This window comes from Periplaneta americana, chromosome 14 (genome assembly GCF_040183065.1).
Source record: "Periplaneta americana isolate PAMFEO1 chromosome 14, P.americana_PAMFEO1_priV1, whole genome shotgun sequence".
In the NCBI taxonomy this organism is placed as follows: domain Eukaryota; kingdom Metazoa; phylum Arthropoda; class Insecta; order Blattodea; family Blattidae; genus Periplaneta; species Periplaneta americana.
The window spans coordinates 2,572,411-2,600,215 of NC_091130.1; the positions used below are offsets into that span (position 1 = coordinate 2,572,411).

General features: G+C 35.5%; 1 protein-coding gene across 2 annotated transcripts in view; it reads right to left on the minus strand.

The window, feature by feature from the left end:
* Positions 1–27,805, minus strand: part of blot (bloated tubules) — a 140,543-nt gene that overhangs the window by 95,629 nt on the left and 17,109 nt on the right. For both annotated transcript variants that reach the window (XM_069844831.1, XM_069844832.1), the window contains exon 3: positions 13,627–14,073. In XM_069844831.1, the coding sequence (XP_069700932.1) occupies positions 13,627–14,073 (447 nt within the window). The remainder of the gene's footprint in view (positions 1–13,626; positions 14,074–27,805) is intronic.

Here is a 27,805-nt window from a genome sequence, read left to right on the forward strand (position 1 = left end):
ACAGTTATATTGCCGGTTGTTCTTTATAGTTGTGAAACTTGGACTCTCACTTTGAGAGAGGAACATAGGTTAAGAGTGTTTGAGAATAAGGTGCTTAGGAAAATATATGGGGTAAAAGGCATGAAGTTACAGGAGAATGCAGAAAGTTACACAACACAGAACTGCACGAATTATATTCTTCACCTGACATAATTAGGAACATTAAATCCACACGTTTGAAATGGGCAGGGCATGTAGCACGTATGGGCGAATCCAGAAATGCATATAGAGTGTTAGTTGGGAGGCCAGAGGGAAAAAGACCTTTAGGGAGGCCGAGACGTAGATGGGAAGATAATATTAAAATGGATTTGAGGGAGGTGGGATATGATGGTAGAGACTGGATTAATCTTGCTCAGGATAGGGACCAATGGCGGGCTTGTGTGAGGGCGGCAATGAACCTCCGGATTCCTTAAAAGCCAGTAAGTAAGTATGAAGTCCTTATTCTTACATTCGCTGTACACGTATGTATCAGTTTCTGCAAATAACACAGTCGACTAGCACTAAACTATAAACAATGAAATCGATTTGTAAACACAAACCACAGAACCCACAACCTCCACAAGAAAGCTGACTTTACCAACCGGATGCAGCCATAGTGGCACACATTAATAGCTAGAGTTATTTCTTATTATGAACTCCCAGAAAACTACGCAAGAACTTCAACAAAATCGAAAAATCTTCAATAATTATTCTTGAATTATCTCAGGAAAAAAGGCCTGTAAGACTTGTGAGTCATGGCATGATATTAAAATAATAACTAAATGCGTGATTCAATATTAGCCGAATCAACTATTACGAACGCCAAATTTGAACTTTTCTACAGATAACTAGAATTATAACAATACTAGCCGTACCCGTGCGCTCCGCTGCACCCGTTAGAAATAAATATAAATTAATTATATAATTAAAATAGGACATTTGATCCAGGGAACATTCGTGTTTGATAGAAGGATAAATCGTTTATTATGTTACTTAATTTAAATTGAATTAAAAAATTAAAATGCGATCATTTTGATCCAGAGACCACTCATTTGGTCATAAAAATTAGTTTAGGAAATACAGGAAACGAATATACAGAATAGCCTATCAAGTTTTCTGTGCATAAGAATCTATTTTAATCTTACCTGTCCTCGATTCACTCAGAAGTTACTGTGATAACATTATAGCATTATGTCCATCTAGAGAAACTACACTTTCCAATGGTGAATTAATAATTAATTATACAAATCGGTTAATTTAGCTTCTGATATTACTTCATAGAAACGCAGAAACATTATCTGTAGGCTCTTTCATAGCTTTCGATTGTTGCTGTCCAAGGCCCCTTATAGACGAAGTCATTTGTTTTTTAATTCATTACACGGCCTTAGATGGCAGTTATTTTAATTTTAAAACTCATTTATCTCATTAAATATCAGTCCTATCAAAATTTTTCAAAGAATAAAACTTATCATAAATCATTTTTAAAGAAACTTTTGTTATGTAACATTTTTCACAAAAATCAATAATAAGCGAGATATTTCGATTTATTCAAATCAGGCCCGCTTATAAATCCCCTTTTAAATGTATTTTGAATGTCATATAGCCTAAAATCTAAGTTACAACGAACATAATTTATATTCCAATTTTCATCGAAATCCGTTCAGCCATTATCGCGTGAAAAGTTAACAAACATACAGACAGACAGACAGACAGACATACAAACAAAAATTTCAAAAAAGCGATTTTCGGTTTCAGGGTGGTTAATTATATATGTTAGGACCAATTATTTTTGGAAAATCGAAAATTACCAGAAAAATTTCTGCTACAGATTTATTATTAGTATAGCTAAGAAAAGATGGCCATATGAAAATCCGCCACATAATCCAGAAGTTCTAGAAGTAGTTATCTCTCCTTTCTATTGTTTGTCTAGATATAAGTGTTCATCATCAAGAGTTCTAAAGAAAGGTCGTCCATCCGTGTTCACTTGTTCGCTTTCATATTTAGTTTATCCGAACCTTGTTTCTATTTGGTTTAAGAAACGGAATATATATATATATATATATATTATCAGAATATCAATCGTCTATGTGTATGAATGTAGGTACGTGCATACGCTTGCGAATTTTGGTACAGACATGATACCCAGAGCGTGGTTTCCTTAATCTACTATTTACATCAAACGAGGCATTCTCTGGAACAAGAACGTAACTACAAAATCTTGAAACTGAGATACACAGCATCAAACATTTTAGATCCGGCACAACAGCAATGGGCAGAACGATGTTGAAAAATGTTTCTAGAGGGCGCTGTGCTTGGTGGAGGGGAGTAATATTTTGTCAAGAGGGTTGTGTGTATTAAGGATTCAGTACATGCTGGAAAGTGTACACAATTCGCTGACATTCTTCCATCATGTCCACACCTGTGGAGTAACGGTTAGAGCGTCTGGCCGCGAAACCAGGTGGCCCGGGTTCGATTCCCGGTCGGGACAAATTACCTGGTTGAGGTTTTTTCCGGGATTTTCCCTCAACCCAATATGAGCAAATGCTGGGTAACTTTCGGTGCTGGACCCCGGACTCATTTCACCAGGATTATCACCTTAATCTCATTCAGACGCTAAATAACCTAAGCTGTTGATAGAGCGTCGTAAAATAACGTACTAAAATAAAAAAATCTTCCATCATGCGGAAAGTAGTAAATCGTAGCAGAGGCCCGACCACGCCCCTTGCACATGTATTCATCTGTTTTGGAATGCAGCGGTCTGCGTCAGCCGTTTGCTCGAACTTGGTCCTGGCCTTCTTGGACTCCAACGCAGCCTCCCTCGCGGCGGGCACTGATCTCGTACTGTGGAGTGGGAGGTCGTAGTTTCGATCCCAGACTGGAGCGTCAGCTGTCCGCGTGACCTTGACAGGGCGGTAAAACAACCTGCGACCTTGCCGACAGGCTGCGAGCGCAACTTATCCTTTGACTGATGCTGCAAAGACGGAGGACCACAGCGAGCGTGGGTTCGAACACCTGTGCACCGGTTACTTGGTAAAATGAATGTCAGGCAAATGGATGGAAAGTTCTTGCACTCTCGCTGTAATACCAGACAATGCGTGGTTCACACAGCGTTGTCAAATATCTGATTATAAAAAAAGTTACTGTTTAAACCGACACGAATGTTTAGCAAAGAGGCTTACTTATGCTAAGGCAGTGTCCCAAAACTATCTACAGCTGAAGTGATATACATACTTACTTACTTTCTGGCTTTTAAGGAACCCGGAGGTTCATTGACGCCCTCACATAAGCCCGCCATTGGTCCCTATCCTGAGCAAGATTAATCCAGTCTCTATCATCATATTCCACCTCCCTCAAATCCATTTTAATATTATCTTCCCATCTACGTCTCGGCCTCCCTAAAGGTCTTTTTCCCTCCGGCCTCCCAACTAACACTCTATATGTATGTCTGGATTCGCCCATACGTGCTACATGCCCTGCCCATCTCAAACGTCTGGATTTAATGTTCCTAATTTTGTCAGGTGAAGAATACAATGCGTGCAGTTCTGTGTTGTGTAACTTTCTCCATTCTCCTGTAACTTCATTCCTCTTAGCCCGAAATATTTTCCTAAGCATCTTATTCTCAAACACCCTTAACCTATGTTCCTCTCTCAAAGTGAGAGTCCAAGTTTCACAACCATAAAGAACAACCGGTAATATAACTGTTTTATAAATTCTAACTTTCAGATTTTTTGACAGCAGACTAGATGACAAAAGCTTCTCAACCGAATACTAACAGGCATTTCACATATTTATTCTGTGTTTAATTTCCTCCCGAGTATCATTTATATTTGTTACTGTTGCTCCAAGATATTTGAACTTCTCCACCTCTTCAAAAGATAAATTTCCAATTTTTATATTTCCATTTCGTACAATATTCTCGTCACGAGACATAATCATATACTTTGTCTTTTCGGGATTTACTTCCAAACCTATCTCTTTACTTGCTTCCAGTAAAGTTTCCGTGCTTTCCCTAAAAGTTTGTGGATTTTCTCGTAAAATGTTCACGTCATCCGCATAGACAAGAAGCTGATGTAACCCGTTCAAGAAGTGATATACATAGTTGACTAAATAGCCGGATGTGATGTCGTAAGTCATGATCCAAAGCTACATAGTGCATAGCAATCAAGTGTGTAGTAGCTAGTAAACGAAAATGCTTGCTTGATTGATGACTTGTACATTAAAACAAACATGGATGCCTCACCACCCAATGGAGCTATGAAATTTAAATATGATTTGGAAGTAAAATATAAATATAATGTACAATAACATTGACACTGTTAGTGGCGTACTTGCAATGCATTTTTTAAAACATTGTAATATTTTATACCCTTTTCTTTTCCACATACTAACTCGTAATGAAACTGCATTAGGGACTGCCTTTTTAATTTAGTGCTGTACCTTAATGTCATGATTTTTAGAAAAATAGTATGTGAAGGCCATGATTACAAAGCTCCCTAGTGTCTAGTTTACTAGTCAGGCAATTGCTAGTCACTAGTGTGTAGTATATACTTGAGCTTAGACCTAAATAAGAATGACCATTTCGCTCAGGTACCAATTCATGAATGAAGTGTAACAATCCGTTGATATTCAACCGATAAGAACTAGCCTATATACTACTGCATAATGTCGATTTCATCTTGTCGCAGGTGATTCGCAACTATTTCTTTCCAGACAAAGTTTAGAAGGCCATGCCGTTATTAATAATTAATACTAATAAACACAAAAAGGATAAATAAAGCGAAGAATTGGAATAAATATCCAAAATTCTATGTTGAAAGAATTTACGAGGGTCGACAAATACCAAGGAATGAAAGAACTGCTCATTACCTATCATTAAGTGGAAGTACCTGGTTCAAAATAAAATGTTATAACCTCAAACATTTGTTTAATTCTGCTGTTTCACTGATCATAATTTCTACTGCTATTGTCAAATGTTTTGCTATGAATTTCGTATTGCAGGAGGCCGAGAACATGCCAGCCAATGGAATACAAAATGTTAATTTAGTATATAATTGAATATCTTACTTAATAATACAGCATGTGTTATCTTCTTATTGATTATTTATTTATCAACAGGGAAAGGATTTATATGTAAATACATATTTACTTATAAAGCTAATATAATTTATATTTTGCATTATCTTTATGTTTCACAATGTGTAGGGTTGAAAAATCCTACTTTTATTTTCCATATTTTTCCATATTTTAGAGTTTAGTACATATTTTCGTTAATTTCCATATATTTTCCATATTTCATATAAAACAGTCCATATTATATTAGGTTTAACAATAAAACAAAACAAAATTCCATTAACTTTTAAAAATACATTTCAACAATAGAGATTTAAACACATGTTCAGTAATCCCTTTAACATCAGAGTTATTTGAAAATTAGCAGTCCTATCAACAATGGGAAAGTAAGTTACAAAACTGTATTAATTTAATTTAAAATTTTTAACAGACTTCAGTTGTGCAGCTCAACAGTTAAATGCCAGTCAGAGTACACATAGGTTCAGTTTTGTAAATCATACTATAAAGACGGTAAATATGCCAAAAGTACGTCATTCAGTCAATTTAAAATCAAAACTAACAAGTTACATTTCAGAATTTAAAGAAGATGGTTTATCAACTGACAATAAAATATTATTTTGTAATTTGTGTCAGTGTGCAGTATCATCTACACAAAAGTTCCTGGTGCAACAACACATTACAACTAGTAAACATCAGGCCAACAAACAACTAAATTCCAAGCAGAGACAATTGTTTTTAACACAACCAACAACATCGAATGTAAGATCTGAGTTTAACATCGACCTGTGCCGTTCTCTCATCTCTGCTGATATTCCTCTCTACAAACTAAAGAATAAGGTCTTCAGGGAATTCCTTGAAAAATATACTCAACATACAATCCCGGATGAGTCAACACTTAGGAAGACGTATGCTCCATCCATCTACGATGAGACAATACAGAAGATAAGAGATGAAATTAAAGATAGTTCAATTTGGGTTTCCATTGATGAGACTCCCGACAAAGAAGGTAGACTTGTTGGTAATGTAGTTATCGGTTTGTTAAGTGAACAATATTCTGAACGAATTCTTTTACATTGTGATGTTCTAGAAAAGTGCAATAACAAAACTATAGTTAAACTGTTCAACGAAGCTATGGGTATCCTGTGGCCAAAGGGTATTATGTACGATAATGTGTTATTCTTTATTAGCGATGCTGCCCCTTATATGGTCAAAGCTGGACAAGCATTATCTGTTGTATATCCTAAATTGACTCATTTTACTTGTGTGGCGCATGCATTTCATCGTGTGGCAGAAGTGGTCAGAGACAATTTCCCTAAAGTAGATTTGTTGATTTCATCAGTGAAAAAAGTATTTCTCAAAGCTCCCAGTAGAGTTAACGTGTTGAAAGAAATGTACCCTGAAATTCCATTGCCACCAAAGCCAATTTTAACTAGATGGGGTACATGGCTAGAAGCAGTTGAATATTATGCCGAACATATAGACTCTATTAACAATGTTCTCCTTGCATTGGACTCTGAAGATGCAGTCTCAATTGATACTGCGAAAACAGTTACCTGTGACATAAGTGTGAAGAATGACTTAGCTCACATTCAGCATACATTTTCATGCATCAAAAAAACGCTCAAAAGTCTCCAAAATAGGCACCTTTCACTATCTGAAAGTTTTGAAATTATAAATAGTACTGTGGAACAACTGAATCGTGGTAGAGGTAAAGTTGCAGATGCAGTAAGAGCTAAGGTGGACACTGTACTTTCAAAAAACCCTGGATATGAAGAACTACAAAAGGTTGTTGCTGTGATGAGTGGTGAATCAACAGTGAAGATTAACTTGGACTTATCCCCAGCAGACATTGTGAAATTGAATTATGTACCAGTTACTTCTTGTGACGTCGAACGCTCTTTTAGTCAGTATAAATCTATCCTCAGAGACAATAGAAGAAGATTCACTTTTCAGCACTTGAAAGAAATGTTTGTAACCTATTGTTATGGTAACAGACAATAAAAATTGTGTTTTGTTGAAACTACATTGGAAGATAAGGTACGTCCATTATATTTTTTGTTTAGTTTGATTAAAATGTACCAATATTTAACGTACATAGTCATTTTTTTATAATTTTAAGTCCATATTTAATTCCATATTTTGGTAAAAATCCATATTTAATTCCATATTTTGGTAAAAATAACTACATATATATTTACATATTTCATATATTTTTAGTCCATATAAATCCGTTCCCTGTTTATCAATATATTCGCAAATTAGTATTATTGAATATCATACTACTTCTAATCTTCTTCGATAATTCATTCCCGCTATGCTCTCGTGAATTATCGACAAGATGAAAACTCTTGTGATATTATCTGTAGTAATGTCACAAGAGGTCTTTATCTGGGAAATCTCAGACCTCGAGTGACATTTGTTAGGACTATTTCGTGAATAAAATAAAAATGTAAATAACATTTCCCTAAAATTCGATCACAAAATGTTAACAATTGTATATTTATGAATACTTAACCTATTCAGACATTATGAAGTTGAAATAGATGAATATCGATTATTGCAATAAAGAAATTCGATGCTATTATTCAGTAATGCCAATTGCGAAAAGCGAAATACAAGTTTAACAATGTTAATTACATGTACTGCACTTTTCTCTTATTATTATAACATAAATACATTTTCATTATCTGTTGAAATCATAGTTTAATTTACAATTTTATAATATAATTACAGTAACCTGATTAATACATTAATTAAATGAAGAATTGTATAGCAATGCTTATGTATTCACAGCGAGACAAGTTGCTACACAGTGAAGCCATCTCCGTATAGATACTTGAAACACGAATTTTATTACTCCATACGGAAGGCAGTTTGATCAAAGACCTTGTATATATTACTATACAAGGTCTTTGGGTTTGATATGCGATGATGTTACATAAATTTGAACATCTGGCTATCTATTAACTGTTTAATTTCACTCACAAAATATAAATTTTATAGGCTACAATTATAGGTTAAGTTACCTGTGCGAGTAAGATCAATGTCAGCTGTGCCTTATTTCGACCTTTACTCATTGCTACACGAAAGCATTTTTATAGCTCGACAAACACATTCTCGCTGTAGTGTGTAACGGAACTAAAACTGCATCTACACAGTTCAATATTCCAATCGCGTAGGTATGCGTGCAATCTGGGAAGAATATTGAAAGAATCAAGTTTAAAAGGTACGCTCAATTAAGATGCATGAAGTTTTTGTGTCTACATGGTGCGCCGTTTTGAACGTCGTCTTCACTGCGTAAATATATTAATTAATATTAAATATCAATCTTGCATTCATTGCTTTAAAGTTGAAAGAAAAGTTTAACCGTGTAGTTGCATCTTAATGTATTCATGATCATCAATTTACGGGGAAACAGTTGGCGACAACGACTAAACAAAAGAACGACCATGCGATAAATTGATAGCGATAAATCTAGCTACAAAAATTATCGCAAAGTGTGACTGTGATTGGTTGGAAATCAAAATTTCATTACACTGCATTGGTCGAAAATGGAATGACGTCATAAAAACGAAATAGTCTACGGTAATAATAAATTGTTTATTTTATTTATTTAAACAATTGTTAAGACTTGAAATTAAACTTACAAAGACTTTATCTGTAAGGATGTTCTCTTGTTTTACAAATTGTCAAAGCCTCCTAATTTCTAAACATGGCCCACTGTTAAGTTATTTCTTCATTTTTTTTATAACTTACATAGGTTTCTTATGACAATGTTAAATCCGTATGTTCTACACCCTGTACAAACACACGGTATATTTTATGATTTTAAACCTGATGTTGACAGAAGTATAACAAATGGACGGAGTTTTCAAACTGTGCTTTGAGAAATAAATGCCAATTGTAACAGGCTGGGATTACGCCAACGCCAGCACTGAAGTGTAGGGCGAGGCGTGAATCCTTATCAAACAAAGGAACGGAGATAAAACACAAGGAGTTCTGGGAATGATGTTGCAAGCTTGCTTGCAAAAGAAAGAGAGTATTAGAATTTGTGGAAAAAGGAAAGTCCTAAATATTTCAATTCTAGCATTCCCTACCATTACTGGCTTATCACAAAAGTCGATGAGATATTGCACGACCGAGGAAAATGCAGAGCCCTCTGTGCATGTTGAGTTTCCATAGGAACGGGCCATTGCCCACTTAATGAACCTTGATTAACAAATTAAAATTATAACAACGAGTTACTCTAGTTAAGTGTGGTGTGATCTGTCCATGCAGCTTTCAATTACAGCCCTTTAATGTTGTTGTTGTTGTTGTTATCTAATGCCGGGCTTTGTCAACGAAGCCATTAGCGTTCTTGCTCTCCAATATTTCTTTGTGGTGGATCCATCAGGTAGAACTTCACAGGTTATGAGCTGATCTTCAGTCATTTCTTCTTCTTTGTTGCATAGAGGGCAATTTGGATTTGTGTAAATTCCTACTTTATTCAAGTGTTTGCCCAAATAATCGTGTTCTGTAAGCAGTCTGAATTTTGCTACTGCAGATTTACGTGGGATTTCTGGAATAATTTCTGTTTTTTTTTTATTAAAATGCTCCATTTTTATCTTTGGCTTTTGTACATAGTGCTTGGTTTTGCTTGATTTTATATTTATTTTTAATTAGTCTTTTGATGGATGTAAAAGGTAGGCTTGTATTTGTATTCTGAATTAAATTGGATCCTTTTTTTGGCAAGAAAGTCAGCAGTTTCACTTCCAGCAATTCCGCAATGTGCAGGTATCCATTGCAATTGAATTCTTTTCTGTAGTTTTTGAAGTTGTTGGATCATTTTGTGACATTCTTTAATTTGGATTGACATCATTTTATATGAATTTATTGCTGCTTTAGAATCAGACAGAATGACAGCATTTTTAAATTTATCTATTCTGTGTAGTAGGTGTTAGAGTGAGATATGAATAGCCATTATTTCCGCATCAAAATTTGTTGTATGATGTCTGCTGGTTGATAAAATGAGAATAACGCTCGTTAATGTTTGTTGCCGCATCTTTGCTTACCTTCAAGTTAATAAGCAAAGTAGGAGACTAAACCTTTGACTGTTAGGGCTAACTGCTTGAAAACTGGCTGCCTGACAAGAGTGTAGGGCTTCTGGTATTCAAAAATTAACATGGGACTGCTATTTGATTGTTCTAAATTTACATTTTCCCACCGATTTCTTTTTTGTTATTTTATTTAATTATAACATACATTAAAATGTTGTACCCTTCATCAATTTAAGGGTTAATGATATATTGAAACTCCTCCCTTCTAATTATAAATCTACAAGGCCTTGCTTCATTAGTGCAAGATAGTTATTTATACAACTAGTAGCTGAAGTGAGACTTTATAACATGAGTGGTCCATTTATCATCGGCTCGTGCTGTAAGAACCACGAGTGATGTAAGGTTACTTCAGCCTCTAGTACAGATAACTTTTTACATCATCTACATATAACGTGTAATATAAATATAGGCCTATTAAAAGTAATAACTTGATGGGGCCTATCGGTATATCCATAAATCCTAAACACGCGATGACAACAGATGTTAAAACGTGTATAAATAAAAACTAAAAAAAAAAAAAAAAAAAAAAAACACGGAAAATAACAAATAACAAACGATAAACAGTCTAAATAACAAATGACAAATAATAAATAGTCTAAATAACAAATGACAAATGATAAATAGTCTGGAAGAAATTATGAACGGGAGAAGATTTCTGTTCTGTTGCCTTAACTACGGATCGTCAAATGTTTTATTTTGTTTCTAAGACTACAAATAAATAACGGAGACATTTTAATTATTGGGTTGGTGCAAAAGTTCGTAGCGTTTTTTTGCTGTGAAAAAGTTTTTATTTGAGATAATAGAAGACAGAAGTTAATCAGTAATATATTCTCGTACATTATCTATGAGACTCTGCCAACGCTGGGGTAGTTTTTCGATACCGCGTCTGGAGAAATCTGTTGGTGTCGAGTCAAGTTTGTAAAGCATTTTCGTTATCAAAGGAGTTCCCTTGAAGATTGTTGGATATAGAACAGAAAAGGTGGAAATCTTAAGGGCGCTAGATCGGAAGAATATAGGGGGTGTGGAATCACCTCTCAACCAAGTTGCTTTCATCTTATCGGAGTGCAGGTGTGAATTATCGTGTGCAGCAGCACTTGATGCACTCTTCCCGGCCGTTTTTCTTCAATTGTGGTCGCAAGGCGTCTGAGTTATTGACAATGAATATCTGCAGTTATGGTTACATTTCTGCGAAACAGTTCGTAGTACACAACGCCTTCTTTATCCCACCAGACGCACCTCATCTTCTGTAGATAGACACTAACTGTTCCGTGTTGAAACTACAGAACTATTTTCTTGCAGTGATACCTCCGATGCCATTCTTCCCGTACACGGCACAAATCTTTCCAGCCATCTTCACTGCCTTTGCTTCTCTATCAAACTCAAACAGAAGAATATGTCGGAAGTGCTTTTTTTTTCATTTGACATTCCAACTTCTTTAGTCCACAAATAACACAAACTTTCTTCAAATCCGCACAATTCAAGGCATATTTACAAGCACAAAACTCCAAAACCGAGCGACTTAGCTTTGAGACTTACATTTGGGAGGTCACGGGTTCAAACTCTGTGGTCGACAAATCCGACTGGGGTTTTTCATGGTTTACCTCAGTCACAAAGGTATTGTAAATACCGGATTGGAAATTTACATGCCATGATTCACCACCGCATCAATCACCAATATCATAAACATTAATCAGAGTCTGAAATAAATTACGTGAACACAAGCCATTTATAACACACGACAACAGTAACAGGAACAAAAGAATAGAAAAACGGCCTACTGGTGTACCCATAGATCCTAAACACACGATGACCACATATGTATAAATAAAAACAAAAAAGCACTGCAAATAACAAATGACAAACGATAAACAGTCTAAATAACAAATGACAAATGATAGTCTCCTAACAACGCTGTATTATGATGAACAAAAACGCTACGAATTTATGCAACGATCTAATAAACCGATTGTCCTTATGACTGTATTGAAGTTTATGATTTGCCTGAAGAAATTCTCCAAAACGAGCAACAGAAATCTTTTCCCTCAAAAAGTTGCGGTTTGTTTACGGCGATCGTCGTCGGGCGCACATCGCTGGCGATTGTTGCCAGCAGTTAAAATGAATGCGCACGGTTTCTTTACAGCGATGATCGCCAACGCAGTTCGTTGGTCGCTAATACGGATGTCTTTTCTTTTGTCTTGTGGAAGAACTGATATCTTCAGTATCTTGGATTTATTTCTATTAATGTTTCTGTAAAGTCCTTGACAGGGGCGGCTCGTCCATAAGAGCTGCGGAGCTGCAGCACTCCCTGCTTTGTCAAGAAAATAAAAATAATTTTAATTTCAATTTGTAGAATAATTTTTTATAGCTTCTTCTTAAGTAAATTGCTTTATATTTCATCTGGCCGGGAATATGTACTATTATCTGGTGCATAATATTTTTGCGCATCGACTGTACTGGAATTGACACTGCATTCAAAGTCGTCCTGGGATCTGCAGGGTGGGCAGCTCATTGAGAATGTGTCTTGCATGGTCAGGGGGTAGAGAGGTGAAGGGAAGCAGAGGGAAACTGCCGCTGTTTAAAACCCATATCTCGCTGCAGTGGCTTGCAGAGCCAGGCGACAAGGGAAGATCTTTCCTCCCCTCCCACACCGCTATTGTAATGCTGCGTCAAATGGATTCCCTATCATTTTCAACAAGATGACCCAAACCATACCGCAGAAATTGTTCGTTTGTGGATTGTATACTTTGCACACTCCACCCCAATCCCCTGACTTGAATCCAATCGAACTCTTGTGGTCTGAACTGGAGGAACGAGTCTGGAAACATCGAATATCCAACAAGAATCATATCAAACAGAAACTTCTAGAGGAATGGCATCAAATAGGGCAGAATATCACTGAAAAATTAGTTTCTTTCATGCCTGCACGATTGAAAGAATTTATTCACAGGAGAGGGTGGGCAAATAAGTACTAAAGTTTGTTTTGTTTATATTTTGTGTCTATTTCGAATACTTTTGTCCAAGCTTCTTGTAACCGAATCGTACAATGTTTTTTTTTTTATTTTATTGAAGAGTTGATGAATTGATTATTTTCTGTATACATTTATAGCATATGATAATACAATTATTTATTTTCACAAGCATTCTCTTTTCTCTTCATTACATTCCCACCTACAAGTAATTAAAAAACTAATCATTACTTTTCCGAATACTTTTGTCCATCACTGTATATGCCAAAATCTACTGCAGCGCCCCCAATCCACAAGTTCACGAGCCGCCCCTGGTCTTTGACCTATGCAACTTTTATTTTACGGCCATCTGTGGTAGATGGAAGAAAACTAATAGAATTGACAGCGATGTAGGCTGATACAGAAGCCACTTCCTAGCGATCATCGCCAGCCGTAAACAAACCGCAGCTTTGAGCTATAATAGAGATGGCACCGACCTTGAGCTTGTTGGAGGCGTCGTCGGCGAGGGGCAGCAGGCCCGTGGTGGAGCCCATGGGCCCCGCCGCCAGGCTGTAGCCGCTGCCGCTGCTGCTGGTGCCGGGACTGCTGGCCCGGCTGGGGGGGGAGGCGCCCCTGGTTCGCTGCTGCTGCTCCTGGCCCGTGTCGGCGCGCATGCCTGACACACTCTCACTGACGGCTGAGCTGCCAGCAACCGACCGCTGCTCCGAGTCGCCGCCAGGGGCGCTGGAAGCCGACGAGCTCCTGTGCCTCGTCACCACTCGGGTCTCGATCCGCGTCGTCTCTTCCGAGGGCCTGATGTAGATCGTGGTGGTGGTGGTGGTGGTGGGGGGGCCGTCCTCCGACAGACTCCGGAAGACCCCTGGCTCCGCGTCGGCGCTGCGGAGCGCAGGGAGCTGCCTGAACACTCCGCTCTGGGGCGCCTCCTGCAACATGACGGTACAGCGTGTGTGTTGTGTTGCCTACAGAGCAGGGCGCTGCAAACGAACCGTGGTCACAACGTAAATCTGGTTGCACAAAACTGCTTATTTCTTTCCTATGAAACTTTACGAGTTACACGCATACTTTATTTGTGAGAGATCGTGCGTATTTGCTTGTTTTCCGCACAGAACCAATACGCGGTAAGTGTGAAATACCACATTCAGTATTCCCAACGTAACACACATAACAATTTCCCTCTTCTTACCACTTAAGCGCGACATTCGTTTTACTGCTTTAGGCTTTTAACATATTATTTTTAGATACGTTTAACATAGTAATAATTATAAATTGGAAACTTACCACTGCAATTTCACCTAAATTGCAATGTTAATTATTGTTTTTAAATATTTGCAAAAATTAAGTAAAGTCTACAACTCCACTAAAGTTACTGCATTTGTAATGCAAGTAACATTAAGGAAGCCGTGAAAAAATCAACAAGATTCCAGATGCCGATGTTATTACTGCAATATGTTATATAAATAATATTGTTAAAATATTAAAATGAAAAATAAATCATTACATAACCTTACCGTTTGTTTTAAGTTCGCATTTATAGACTGGGGGGGAAAAAAAGACAGACGTATATTACGGCCTGCTGGAGTATAGTAAACACAGAAAACATTTTATAGCAACAATGTTGAAGAATGATATTTTGGTTTTCCGAAGTTGCCGTCATTAAACAGAAACCAACATGGAGATTTCATTGCAACTAATTAGAAATTCGTCTTTCAGGTATGTAATAAACGATCTTCGCACAACTACGTTTCGCTTTTTCAATCTTTTCCTCGAACATGAAAACGTCAACATACCGCTCTTGTAACGTATATTACTATTTCCGTGTACAAAGTCTCGTTACGTTTTTGTAACGAAGACTTCCTCTTTATAAAGGATGGTTTCAGACAAAGTGGCTTCTCCCCTATACAACAGATTATTATCAAACTTTGTACGTATAATATGAGTCACAAGTAGGGCCTATCATTTATTTTATGTATACAAACTTTGATTGTGTAAGAGTAACACCTCTTCATAAGGGGAGGGTTTAGACAATTAATAACTAATCCTATAATAGATTATTATAAAATTTTCTATATGAGTTATAAGTAGTATTTATTTATTTTTTTCACGATAGTGTTTTTTGTTAGACTTTGAAAGTTAGAATTCCCACACAGAAACTTGTTGCTAGGGAAACCATTCTTCTTAACATAAAAGTATACTGAAATAGACCCATTACAGTGCACCTATTGTTACTTAGTTACCATTACAGTGCAGTTTTGCGAAGGCTTTGGAATAATATTGCTCTAAATTTTCAATGCAAAATATTTTGTCTTTGAAATTTAAAAAATATGATGATGTAAAAATGTTATACAACACACGTTTGTGAAGTGCATTACAAAATCTCTTTTTTCAAACTTTTCCTCGATTTTGTAAAAATCGCTTCCCAAACTTCTATCGTAATGTACTATTTCATGTACATACTCTGATCACGTTTCTGTAAGGGATAATTTTCGACAAAATTAATAAAGTTCCTCCCAACAGATCTAGGGGGAAAGGAACTGGCCCCACTACTCCATTATCTCCTGGCCTAGTTTCCTAATTAATTATATCTTCTTGGTGTCATTTGTGGGGTCCAAACCTGTCTCCAGACAGTTTACTAAACTTACTACTAACAGATTTCATGAAACTTTGTATAGGAGGTACAAATTGCTAAGTCAAAGATTGTTGTTCTCGTGTTTTACAAATTACCAAAGCCTGCTAATTTCTAAACATGGCCCACAGACTAAATTATTTCTTCATTGTTTTTAAACATAGGCCTAGAGTTTTAATATTGCCATAAGAAATCTATGTCTTATACCCAGAAAGGCAGGAGAGGCTTATGCGTACAAACACATATTAATGTAATGCATACGTACACATACATACATAAATACACAGCCTACATCTTACCCGACCGTTCTGTTTGTTTATACAGGGTGCGTCAGAAAGAACGGATGGATTTCACATGGCAAGAAAATTGTAAAGATTCGTCAAATCAAAAATTTATTGTTATCAACATATTCACCAATACATGCAGTTTATTTATAGAAAACAACATTATCCATATGATGTCCTTGGCTTTCAATACAGGCATCGAGGCATTTTCTGATGTTCGCCATCACTTTCACAGTCATAGTTTGGTGCAATTGCCACGATTTCTTCACGAATCGCTGTCTTCAGTTCGTCCAGTGTATGTGATCGATGTTTACAAACGTACGCCTTCAAATGGTCCCAAAGAAAGAAGTCGCAGGGCGCGAGATCTTACCGTAGCCTCGGACAATCTCAGTGCAATAGAATTTCGTCCAGGTGATTTCTTCTTTAATGTTGAACCTGTGATACGAAATGAAGCCACCCACCGCAAAATTGTATTCCGAGTTGGAATCCTAGCGTGACGTCCGATGTCGAAATGAGTCCTGAGTGGCGATCACAGACTCTTCATTTTTCAAAAATGTCTCTACGATGAAAGCACGTTGTACACCAGACCAACACCATATTCTCAACTGAAACTGCATTCTATGGCTGACCCAACAGTCGTGGTCCCCCTCACTATATCTCTCTCCTCGTTGCGTATCGATAATTTGAAATCCATCCGTTCTTTCTGACGCACCCTTTATTTAATTCGTTCGCATTTCACCAAATTAAAACGCATTTAAAATAAAGTCAATTAATTTAATTCCCAATGAAGTCATCACGGCCTTCTGTATCATAGTAAAATCGTAATTACGAAGGCCGTGTGCCTTGTTAATGTAAGCAGTGACCTATTGAATTCATTTGTTATAATTATTACAACAATAAAATGTTATCATAAACAGATGTAACTTCAAAACAATATGTTAAAATCATCTAAATCACCTTCTGTACTATTCAAAATATACAATGGTTATGTCTTGTTTAGTCTAAACCGCATTTGCTAATATTTTCCGTCCATTGTATTAACATAATCTTCCATTTCGGATATTATCTTCGCCCGTCTTGGTAAGAAATCATATTTTAGAAATATCAAATCCATCATTGTCCTCGTCATGGTGAAAATTATTGTCGGTAATGCAGGATTAGTTATTTAAATGACCAAATATTAACCAGTTAACTTAAATGTAGTTTAATGAGATCTTAAAGTCTAATTTGTGTTGGTGAAATGCATTGTCCATTTAAGTGCCAATTAAGAACAATTAAAGTAACAATTAAAGTTAAATAAAGTTGGTGAAATCGGTTCTTATTGTAGTCAGTCATACATACATACATACATACATACATACATACATACATACATACATACATACATACATACATACATACATACATACATACGAGCTATTCAATCTCAAATCGACCGAAATATAGGCCTAGAGAAAATTGACCTTGCAATTTTTAAATGCAATGAAACTTTTTTTGTACGTAGAGAATTGTGATACAGTGCTTTGTGCAAAGTTTGAGGCATCAGAACTTCATAGTGTTTAAATTAAAAATATTTAAATGTATCGTATTTTCATAAAATTAGCAACTTTAAACTGTTGTGGCTCCGAAACCCTTTCACCCAATGATCAAAATCATGGTTTGTTTTGATGATGAGAAATTAAAGTTTATATTGACATATAAACAGATTTTCTTACTTTTTATGGAAATGGAGAAATTTAGATTTTTCCTCATTAAGACGTCTTTGGCTAGGAAAAAATATTTAAAAAATATTTAGATTCCGCATTGAAAGTACAAATAAACATATTTTTTACTGGTGCACCGTTGATAAGAAAGTATTGAAAATATCAAATAAAGATAGTGCGCGTGTGAACGAACCAGCTGACTGTGAGGCGGGAGCTAGCCGAGATAAGCAAGGCCAGGAGACAAACACGTGATGTTTCGTCTAGTAGCGCATAGCTGGGGTAGCTTTATCGCAGGTTTTCATAAACACAGGAGTAAAATGACGCCCAACGCTCGCTTATCTGCAGCTCTCGGCCAGTGCGTGCGGTACTGCGCCGTTCAAGTCTAGGCGTGTGAAAATAATTTATTTAATACCCTCGAAACTTATTGCCGTGACACTAAGCAAACAATGCCGAAATCTCTCTTAATAATGCAAGGTTTTTTCTCAATAGTTTTTTTTTTTACATTTTTACAAATGGGCAAAAAGCCTAAAAGCAAGTAAAATCAGATATGTGTCTCTCTGTGTACAATAAAAATAAGGATTACTTCTTATCATAACCTACCAAATGTCAGCTTCAAAATGAACTCTCGTTCAATGTTCTGCAGTAAATGGTTCCAGAGTTCTGAGCGCTGAAAGAGGCTTGTTTTTATAAACTACGCTAAATTTGTCGCTCAATAATACGAAAACCGTCTGACTTTCGATAGTATATTTTTGCAAATGCACTGTCCTCAGCACCTTGTATAAATAAGGGAAAAATTAAAGTATAGAAAATGCGAGGTTTTTTTCTGATCGATTTCATATGGAATAGCCCATACATACATACATGAAGAAGAAGAAGAAGAAGAAGAAGAAGAAGAGAGCAAAGAAAGAAACAGAGTTATAAAAAGTGTATATAGTAGTGTAATAACAATATAACAAGTGCAATCAGTAGCCATAGTGGAAATTGTGTAACTATATAATACTCATCTCTTAGTAATACTAGCGATATAGAAGTGTATTAAGTATAAACATAAATGGGAAGTGAACTAGATAATTATGAACCAGACTCAAAGAACAATGAAGCCATATGTGACGTTTATCTAATAGTGATTATCTAATATTTTATTTTAATATTATATCTGAACTGCGACCGAGCACGAGCGCTGCTCATTCGGTCTCAAATTTTGTTAATACTACTGTATCTTCTTTTTATATTGCTTGCATTATTTTATTTGTATTTCTCTTGTTTGTTTTGTAATTATGTTCTTTATTCTGTATATTTAAATAAATAAACAAATTAATTAATTAATTAATTAAATAAATAAATAAATAATTAAATAAATAAATAAATAAATAAATTAATTAATTAATTAAATAAATAAATAAATAAATAAATAAATAAATAAATTAATTAAATAAATAAATTAATTAAATAAATAAATAAATAAATTAAATAAATAAATAAATTAAATTAATTAAATTAATTAAATAAATTGAATTAATTGAATTAATTAAATAAATTGAATTAATTGAATTAATTGAATTAATTGAATTAATTAAATTAATTAAATTAATTAAATTAAATTAATTAAATTAATTAAATTAATTTAATTAATTAAATAAATTTAAATTAATTAATTAATTAATTGATTAATTAATAAATTAATTAATAAAATAAAATTAAATAAAATTAAATAAATAAATAAATAAGTTAATAAATAAATAAATAAATAAATAAATTAATTAATTAATAAATTAATGAATGAATAAATAAATAAATAAATAAATAAATTAATTAATGAATAAATAAATAAATAAATAAATAAATTAATTAATTAATTAATTAATTAATTAATAAATGAATAAATTAATATATAAATTATTAAATAAATAAATAAATTAATACATTAATTAATTAATAATAATTAATTAATTATTTAATTAATTAATAATAAATAAATAAATAAATAATTAAATAATAGTAATTTAGAATTGTATTGAATGATCAGCAGGCATGTAGCATTACTAACCTTGTAATGGAACATGCTGTCCAATAAAAAAAGATACATACATACATACACACACACACACACACACACACACGTACATACACTCGTACATAAGACTAAATGTTTCTCACCACACAGGCGGGGCTTTGATTACGGGCGAATCTTCTGCAGTTTTTGTTGGACAAGATAGCTGTTAAACGGTTTTTCTGTGACACTTCTGCCTCCTCCGCCATTATGCCCATCACTCCAGCTTTGCTCCACCTCATGATTTGTACAGTACTTCTATCTCCTTAAGGGCTAATTCACACACAGCCTGCTGTCCTAACCCAGCCCTTCTCGAATTAACTGAGGAAGAAGACAGACGCACTGTCGGAGTGTCGGTACGGAACTGCGTGCCCAAAGAAGCCCGTTGGAATGTCTGGCTGGGGTGCATGAACCTCGATCCCAGACGCTTCCGCCGCGTAATGAAGGCCTGTGCATTAGACAGGATTCGCTGCTCGTCCTGCAGACAACTGTCCCTGTCCGTAATTTTCTGGCCGCTTTGTTGTGTTTCCTCCGTTCTCCCAGCTCATTACAGCGACTGCGCGCAAGAATGGCTCAACTGCGAGGTCGCCTTGCCGTAATGTGGTCGACAAGAAAACCAAGTTGCATTTGAAGTCATTTCATTCCTCAGAGGACGAAAACACTTTTACCCAACATTTATCAGCATAGGAAATTGTCATTGGGTTGCAGAAACCATTATAAGTACCAGTATTTTATTATTTATTTATTTATTTATTTATTTATTTATTTATTTATTTATTTATTTATTTAAGTCCTTTGTCCCAAATAGATACTTTATTATTTGCTGATGAAATTGTGTTTATGGCAACTTCAGACGATAATTTACTACTTTTGGTTTACTTACTTACTTACTGGCGTTTAAGGAACCCGGAGGTTCATTGCCACCCTCACATAAGTCCCCTATCGGTCCCTATCCTGAGCAAGATTAATCCAGTCTCTATCATATCCTACCTCCCTTAAATTCATTTTAATATTATCTTCCCATCCACGTCTCGGCCTCCCCAAAGGTCTTTTTCCCTCCGGCCTCCCAACTAACACTCTATATGCATTTCTGGATTCGCCCATACGTGCTACATGCCCTGCCCATCTCAAACGTCTGGATTTAATGTTCCTAATTATGTCAGGTGAAGAATACAATGCGTGCAGTTCTGTGTTGTGTAACTTTCTCCATTCTCCTGTAACTTCATCCCTCTTAGCTCCAAATATTTTCCTAAGAACCTCATTCTCAAACACCCTTAACCTATGTTCCTCTCTCAAAGTGAGAGTCCAAGTTTCACAACTATAAAGAACAACCGGTAATATAACTGTTTTATAAATTCTAACTTTCAGATTTTTTGACAGCAGACTGGATGATAAGAGCTTTTCAACCGAATAATAACAGGCATTTCCCATATTTATTCTGTGTTTAATTTCCTCCCGAGTGTCATTTATATTTGTTACTGTTGCTCCAAGATATTTGAACTTCTCCACCTCTTCGAAAGATAAATTTCCAATTTTTATATTTCCATTTCGTACAATATTCTCGTCACGAGACATAATCATATATTTTGTCTTTTCGGGATTTACTTCCAGTAAAATTTCCGTGTTTTCCCTAATCGTTTGTGGATTTTCTCCTAACATATTCACGTCATCCGCATATACAAGCAGCTGATGTAACCCGTTCAATTCCAAACCCTCTCTGTTGCCTTGGACTTTCCTAATGGCATACGTTAGGTTTACAACTTTAATCAAATGGCAGAAAGTTTCAATATGGAAATTTCAACTGACAAATCAAAAGTGATGGATTTTTTTTAGGAAAGGAACCAGTCCGTAGCAAAATATGCATCAATAATAAGACCATCGAACAAGTCAAAAATTTTAGTTATCTCGGTTACCGAATTTCATATGAAGAAGAAAAGGATTTGAATGAGAAAATTATTAAATTCAACAGAGCAATGGGGATAATTAATCAGATATTCAAACTAATCTTAGTACAAAAACACACGCGCACCAGAATTTATAAAACATTGGCCAGACCTATGCTCTGTTTTGGTAGTGAAGCTTGGACGATTCGTAATATTGATTCACAAAGATTAACGGCGGCAGAAATGAGATTTATGCGTCGTACAGCGGGATACACGAGAATGGATCACTTTAGAAATTTTGATATTATGAAAGAACTGCAGATTGGACCGATTATGGAATATCTACAGAAATACAGACAATACTGGAGATCACATGTCATCAGAATGCCTCGTTCTAGAATTCCGCGCCAAATTTTAAATTACCATCCTGTGGGCAAGAGATCCTTGGGCAGACCGTTCAAGCGTTGGCAAGAGACCGTAACGGGCCACTAGGCCCAATACATGCAAGGATGATGATGATGATGATGATTTATTTATTTAATGTGGCGGAGTTACGGCCATCAGGCCTTCTCTACCACACCAACAGAATAAAAATAGGATATATAAAAATACAAGTGCAGTTCGGAAATATATTGACTGTACCTTGTAAGTGATGAAATTTGAATGAAACATATGCCTATCTTAAACTGAAGGATTTTCTGTGTTGTTTTGTAGAGTTATTATTCGAAACACGTGATGTTCTGATGACGCAAATTGATTGTGAAGGTTTTGAGATAATGAGAATTTGCACATATCAAACGTTTTCCCTTCTGCACGTTCATTGATGTCTCCGAGCGTATTTACTTTTTTTAATAGTTATAGACGATTTGTAGATACTCAATACCTACTAGTGAATTTATATGGGAAGTCGGAGATAAAAACTTCCATTAAGAGTAATGAAAGCGTATTTCAGTATTGGAATAAACTTTCGGAATCTTGAAGAAAATTGTTGCGGATTAAAAGAGAGGAGGCTGTTAAGTCGGAGGGATGTAGAATAGGGAGTGGTGTATGGCAAGGATACCCTTTATGATCTGCCCTGTTCAACATCTACTGGAGAACAGTACATGGGAGGGGTGATAGTAGGAGAAAGAAGAAGATTTGGTGATGGAATGGTATTGTCATGGATGAATATATAATAGGATGCGAAACTTAATGAGTTTCCCGTAACACATACTAGAGGCGCTATTGTAGAAATTGATCTTGCTGCCACCTGTTGAGGGGAGGGGCGTTATTACATCTAGCAGCGCACCAAGTAGCGAAAAGAGTAACTAATTACTCCATGCATTCAGCAGCGCACCTGGTGACGAAAATGTTAAACTGTGCAGAAAGTATTCCCTCCCACCCTCATCGATATTCAAAACTAACCCAATTTAAAATAAAACATTTACATTTTTATTCCTCACAGCAGCTTCTGCTGAAAATTCTTACCGGAGCCAACAGGAAGATAAAAGAGACGATCTATTTTGCAATATCCAATTAAAATATAACCAGACAGAGACAGAAAATAAAGCAAAAGGTTAGATAATTGGGATTGTATTCTTTGGGTATTTATTGTACAGCGCAATGGAAAAGTCTGCAAGAACTACTTAGATAGTTCAATTTATTATATTACTATTACTTTACAATACATTCAACAACACTATTTTTACAACGTCCATAAACATCACTGTTTAACATACACTGCTTATACACACACGTATCACTTTATGTTCACTTATTAGCAAGTTTCTGTCCGCCATCTCGACTCTCCCGTACAGCAATATCTCGAATGGATAAATAGACAACTCTGGGTAATGTACCCAACACGTAATTCTAATGTTCACCACCTTCGACGTTGGGCGCTGATCATCTTATTTCAGCCCCTAGCCGCCAGATGGTGCTGACCGCAGTTTCGCATCCTATTATATATTTATCCATGGTATTGTTAGCAGAAGAGGAGACTGTACTAAGGGATATGTTATTGGAACTAAATGACAGCTGTGAGCAGTATGGGATGAAGATAAATACAAATAAGACCATGGTTATCGGAAGAAAAATAAACATGCGAATTCGAAATGAGGCAGTAGAGCAAGTGGACAGCTTCAAATACTTGGGGTGTACTATAAGCAGTAACATGAGCTGCTGCCAGGAAGACAAAAGGAAGATAGCAATGGCAAAGGAAGCTTTTAATAGGAAAAGGAGCATCTTCTGCGGACCTCTGGAAAAAGAACTAAGGAAGAGACTAGTGAAGTGCTTTGTGTGGAACGCAACATTATATGGGGCAGAAACATGGACATTACAATATAGCGAAGAGAAATGACTAGAATCATTTGAAGGTAAAGGATGGAGCATGTGAAATGGACGGACAGAATAAGAAATGAAGCTGTGTTGGAAAGAGTGGGTGAAGAAAGAATAATGCTGAATCTGATCAGGAAGAGGAAAATAAATTGGCTGGTTCAGTGGCTAGGAAGGAACCTGTCTACTGAAGGATGCACTGGAAGGAATGGTGAACGAGAGAAAAGTTCGACGATATTTGACATAATTTTTGTTTTGTGAATAATATTAATGATTCACTGTTTCGGCAGATATCAGATGATGGACAACATTAAGATCCATGGATCTGTGCGGACACGAAGAGAAAGGCGGAAAATAGGAAATATTTTAAAATGCTGGGTTTGCAGTGAAGGACCTGCGCTTGGGGAGAAAAGTGTGAGTGAATGAATGAACGAACTTTTTTTTTATTTGGTAAAATAATTCTTTTGAAGAGGTGGAGAAGTTCAAATATCTGGGAGCAACAGTAACAAATATAAATGATACTCGGGAGGAAATTAAACACAGAATAAATATGGGAAATGCCTGTTATTATTCGGTTGAGAAGCTTTTATCATCCAGTCTGCTGTCAAAAAATCTGAAAGTTAGAATTTATAAAACAGTCATATTACCGGTTGTTCTGTATGGTTGTGAAACTTGGACTCTCACTTTGAGAGAGGAACAGTGATTAAGGGTGTTTGAGAATAAGGTGCTTCGGAAAATATTTGGGGCTAAGAAGGATGAAGTTAAAGGAGAATGGAGAAAGTTACACAACACAGAACTGCACGCATTGTATTCTTCATCTGACATAATTAGGAACATTAAATCCAGACGTTTGAGATGGGCAGGACATATAGCACGTATGGGCGAATCTAGAAATGCATATAGAGTGTTAGTTGGGAGACCGGAGGGAAAAAGACCTTTAGGGAGGCCGAGACGTAGATGGGAGGATAATATTAAAATGGACTTGAGGGAGTTGGGATATGATGATAGACAATGGATTAATTTTGCTCAGGATAGGGACCAATGGCGGGCTTATGTGAGGGCGGCAATGAACCTCCGGGTTCCTTAAAAGCCAGTAAGTAAGGAAGTAAGTAAGTAAGCGTATTAAAAATGGAATCTCATATTTTGTGTAATGTTTCATCCCTAACAATAATGAGTAATCGGTAAAAAAATGTCTCCGAATAATGAGTTAATGCATAAATAGACATTAATGAGTCACTTGGCAGAGCTGATGTAATCCGTTTGCAGAGTGGATCAAAAGTGGTTAAGTGTAGTCGCTTATAGGTACAAGCCGCCACTGAAAACATATACGATACAGAAAAAAATGCAAATAAGAAAGCAGCCGCGCGAGAATGCATTATTGAATAACTTAATTAGAACGGATAACTACGTAACACAAAACAAGGAAAAACTGCAGGAAAAAATGACGTACAAAAACTTGCATGGCGGAAAGCAATATTAGCATTCTGGAATGCAATAAAATGAAAGTGTTGCGTAAAACCTTTCGAGGTGATTACTTGATTAGATTTGAGGAAGAACAAGCGATAGCTAGACATCTGTTGTTAGTTGCACCATTGCACAAAAGTCCACAGAACGGTTACTTCAATTTGTTTGTAAGTCACCTGTATGACGTTGCTTGTAAAACTAACAAATAATCAATTTACTACGATATACAAGACTTGCGTATAATTTTGTGGAATAGAGAATTAAAACTCTATACTTTATTATTCTGACGTTTTAACTGAAATAATTGTAACCGGCTAACTTCTACTATTATAGCCCTACCTTGTAGAATAGTACCTAGATCACATAACTAGGGTCAGAATAGTTTTCTATTTTATTGGAAGCGTCTAATATTAAAATCTGCATTAAGCATTTAATATATTTTGCATAATACCGTGTGTTTTCTGGGTATAAGACACAGGAATTTAACGTTGCCATAAGAAACCTTTATAAAAAAAAACAATGAAGCAATAACATAATCAGTGGGCCATGTTCAGAAATGAACAGGATTTTAAAATCTGTAAAACAAGAAAGCATCAGGCTTTGACTTAGCAACCATATAATAAATAATGTTCTCTTGTTTTACAAATTGTCAAAGCCTGCTAATTTCTAAACATGGCCCACTAAGTTATTTTTTTTTCATTGTTTTTATACATAGGTTTCTTATGACAATGTTGTATCCCAATGTCCTATAACACACAGCGTATTTTAAACGTTCACCTCGAGAATTTTCATAGCTTATTTGAATGTTATCGACTCAGTTGACGGGCCGAAAACCTATCTTAAAAATTTGATCGTCGATTTGACAAATGTCAGAGATTACTAGCTTTGATAAAATGAAAGTATTTATCTCCTTGACAATCTCTAAACATTTGACAGTCGCCGAGTCAGAGATAGATAACTTTATTGTTCGTTGTATTGCAATTTCGACGTCTGATTTCTCGTCGGTACTGGATTTGTTAGGATTGTTATCGATATTGTAGATTAGAGCTTCGACATCCGCGGTTTGAATCCCTAAAAGCGCAATTTGTGGAGGACAAAAATTATTATTATTATTATTATTATCATCATCATCATCATCATCATCATCATCATCCTTCTTCACGAATTAGGCCTCTGTAGACCTGTTTCGGCCCCATCTAGCAGTCTTCTAAAAGGTCTTCCTGGTCGACGATGTCCTCTAGGTTTATACTGCATCATAATTTTTGGGATTCTTGAATTTTCCATTCTTCTTACATGATCTAGCCAATTGAATTTGCATCTGCTGATTTTTTCTTCTACTGACTCTACTTCTAATTGTTCTAAAATTTCTTCATTCCTTTTTCGGCCTAAAAGAGTATATCCTGCTGTCCCCCTGAAAAATTTCATTTCCGTTGCTTTGATTCTGTTCATGTCTTTTTTCTTTAATGTCCAAATCTTGCTTTCGTATAAAAGGGAGGGTAATGATAGTGTATTATATATTTTTATTCTTGTAGATTTTGTATTAATTTAGCTTTTAATGTATTGTTTATTATTCCTAGAATTTGTGTAAATATGGTAATTTTCTTGTTCACATCTTTTTCATTTTGATAAGATATTTCACAACCGAGATAATTGAAATGTTGTACTTGTTCGAGGCATTGGTTATTGTGTATTATCTTACTTCTGACAGGGTCTTGTCCTAAAAATGCCATTACTTTTGATTTTTGTGCCGAAATTTCCATCCCAGAATCTTTTAATGTTTTATTTAATGTATATAATCCTCTTTATAAATTATCCTCTGAATTGGAAATTATGACTTGATCATCGGCATAGAGTAAGGTATTTAATGTTAGAGCACTGGTTATTTTGATTCCTGATGTGTAGATTAGATTCCATTTTAAAATAATTTCATTTCTATAAATATTAAATAAAGTTGGTGATAGTGGACAACCTTGGCGAACTTCATTATTAACTAAATTATTATTATTATTATTATTATTATTATTATTATTATTATTATTATTATTATTATTATTATTATTATTAAAGCGATCGGTTTGGAAGTAAATCCCGAAAAGACAAAGGATATGATTATGTCTCGTGACCAGAATATTGTACGAAATGGAAATATAAAAATTGGAGATTTATCCTTCGAAGGGGTGGAAAAATTCAAATATCTTGGAGCAACAGTAACAAATATAAATGACACTCGGGAGGAAATTAAACGAAGAATAAATATGGGAAATGCCTGTTATTATTCGGTTGAGAAGCTGTCAAAAAATCTGAAAGTTAGAATTTATGAAACAGTTATATTACA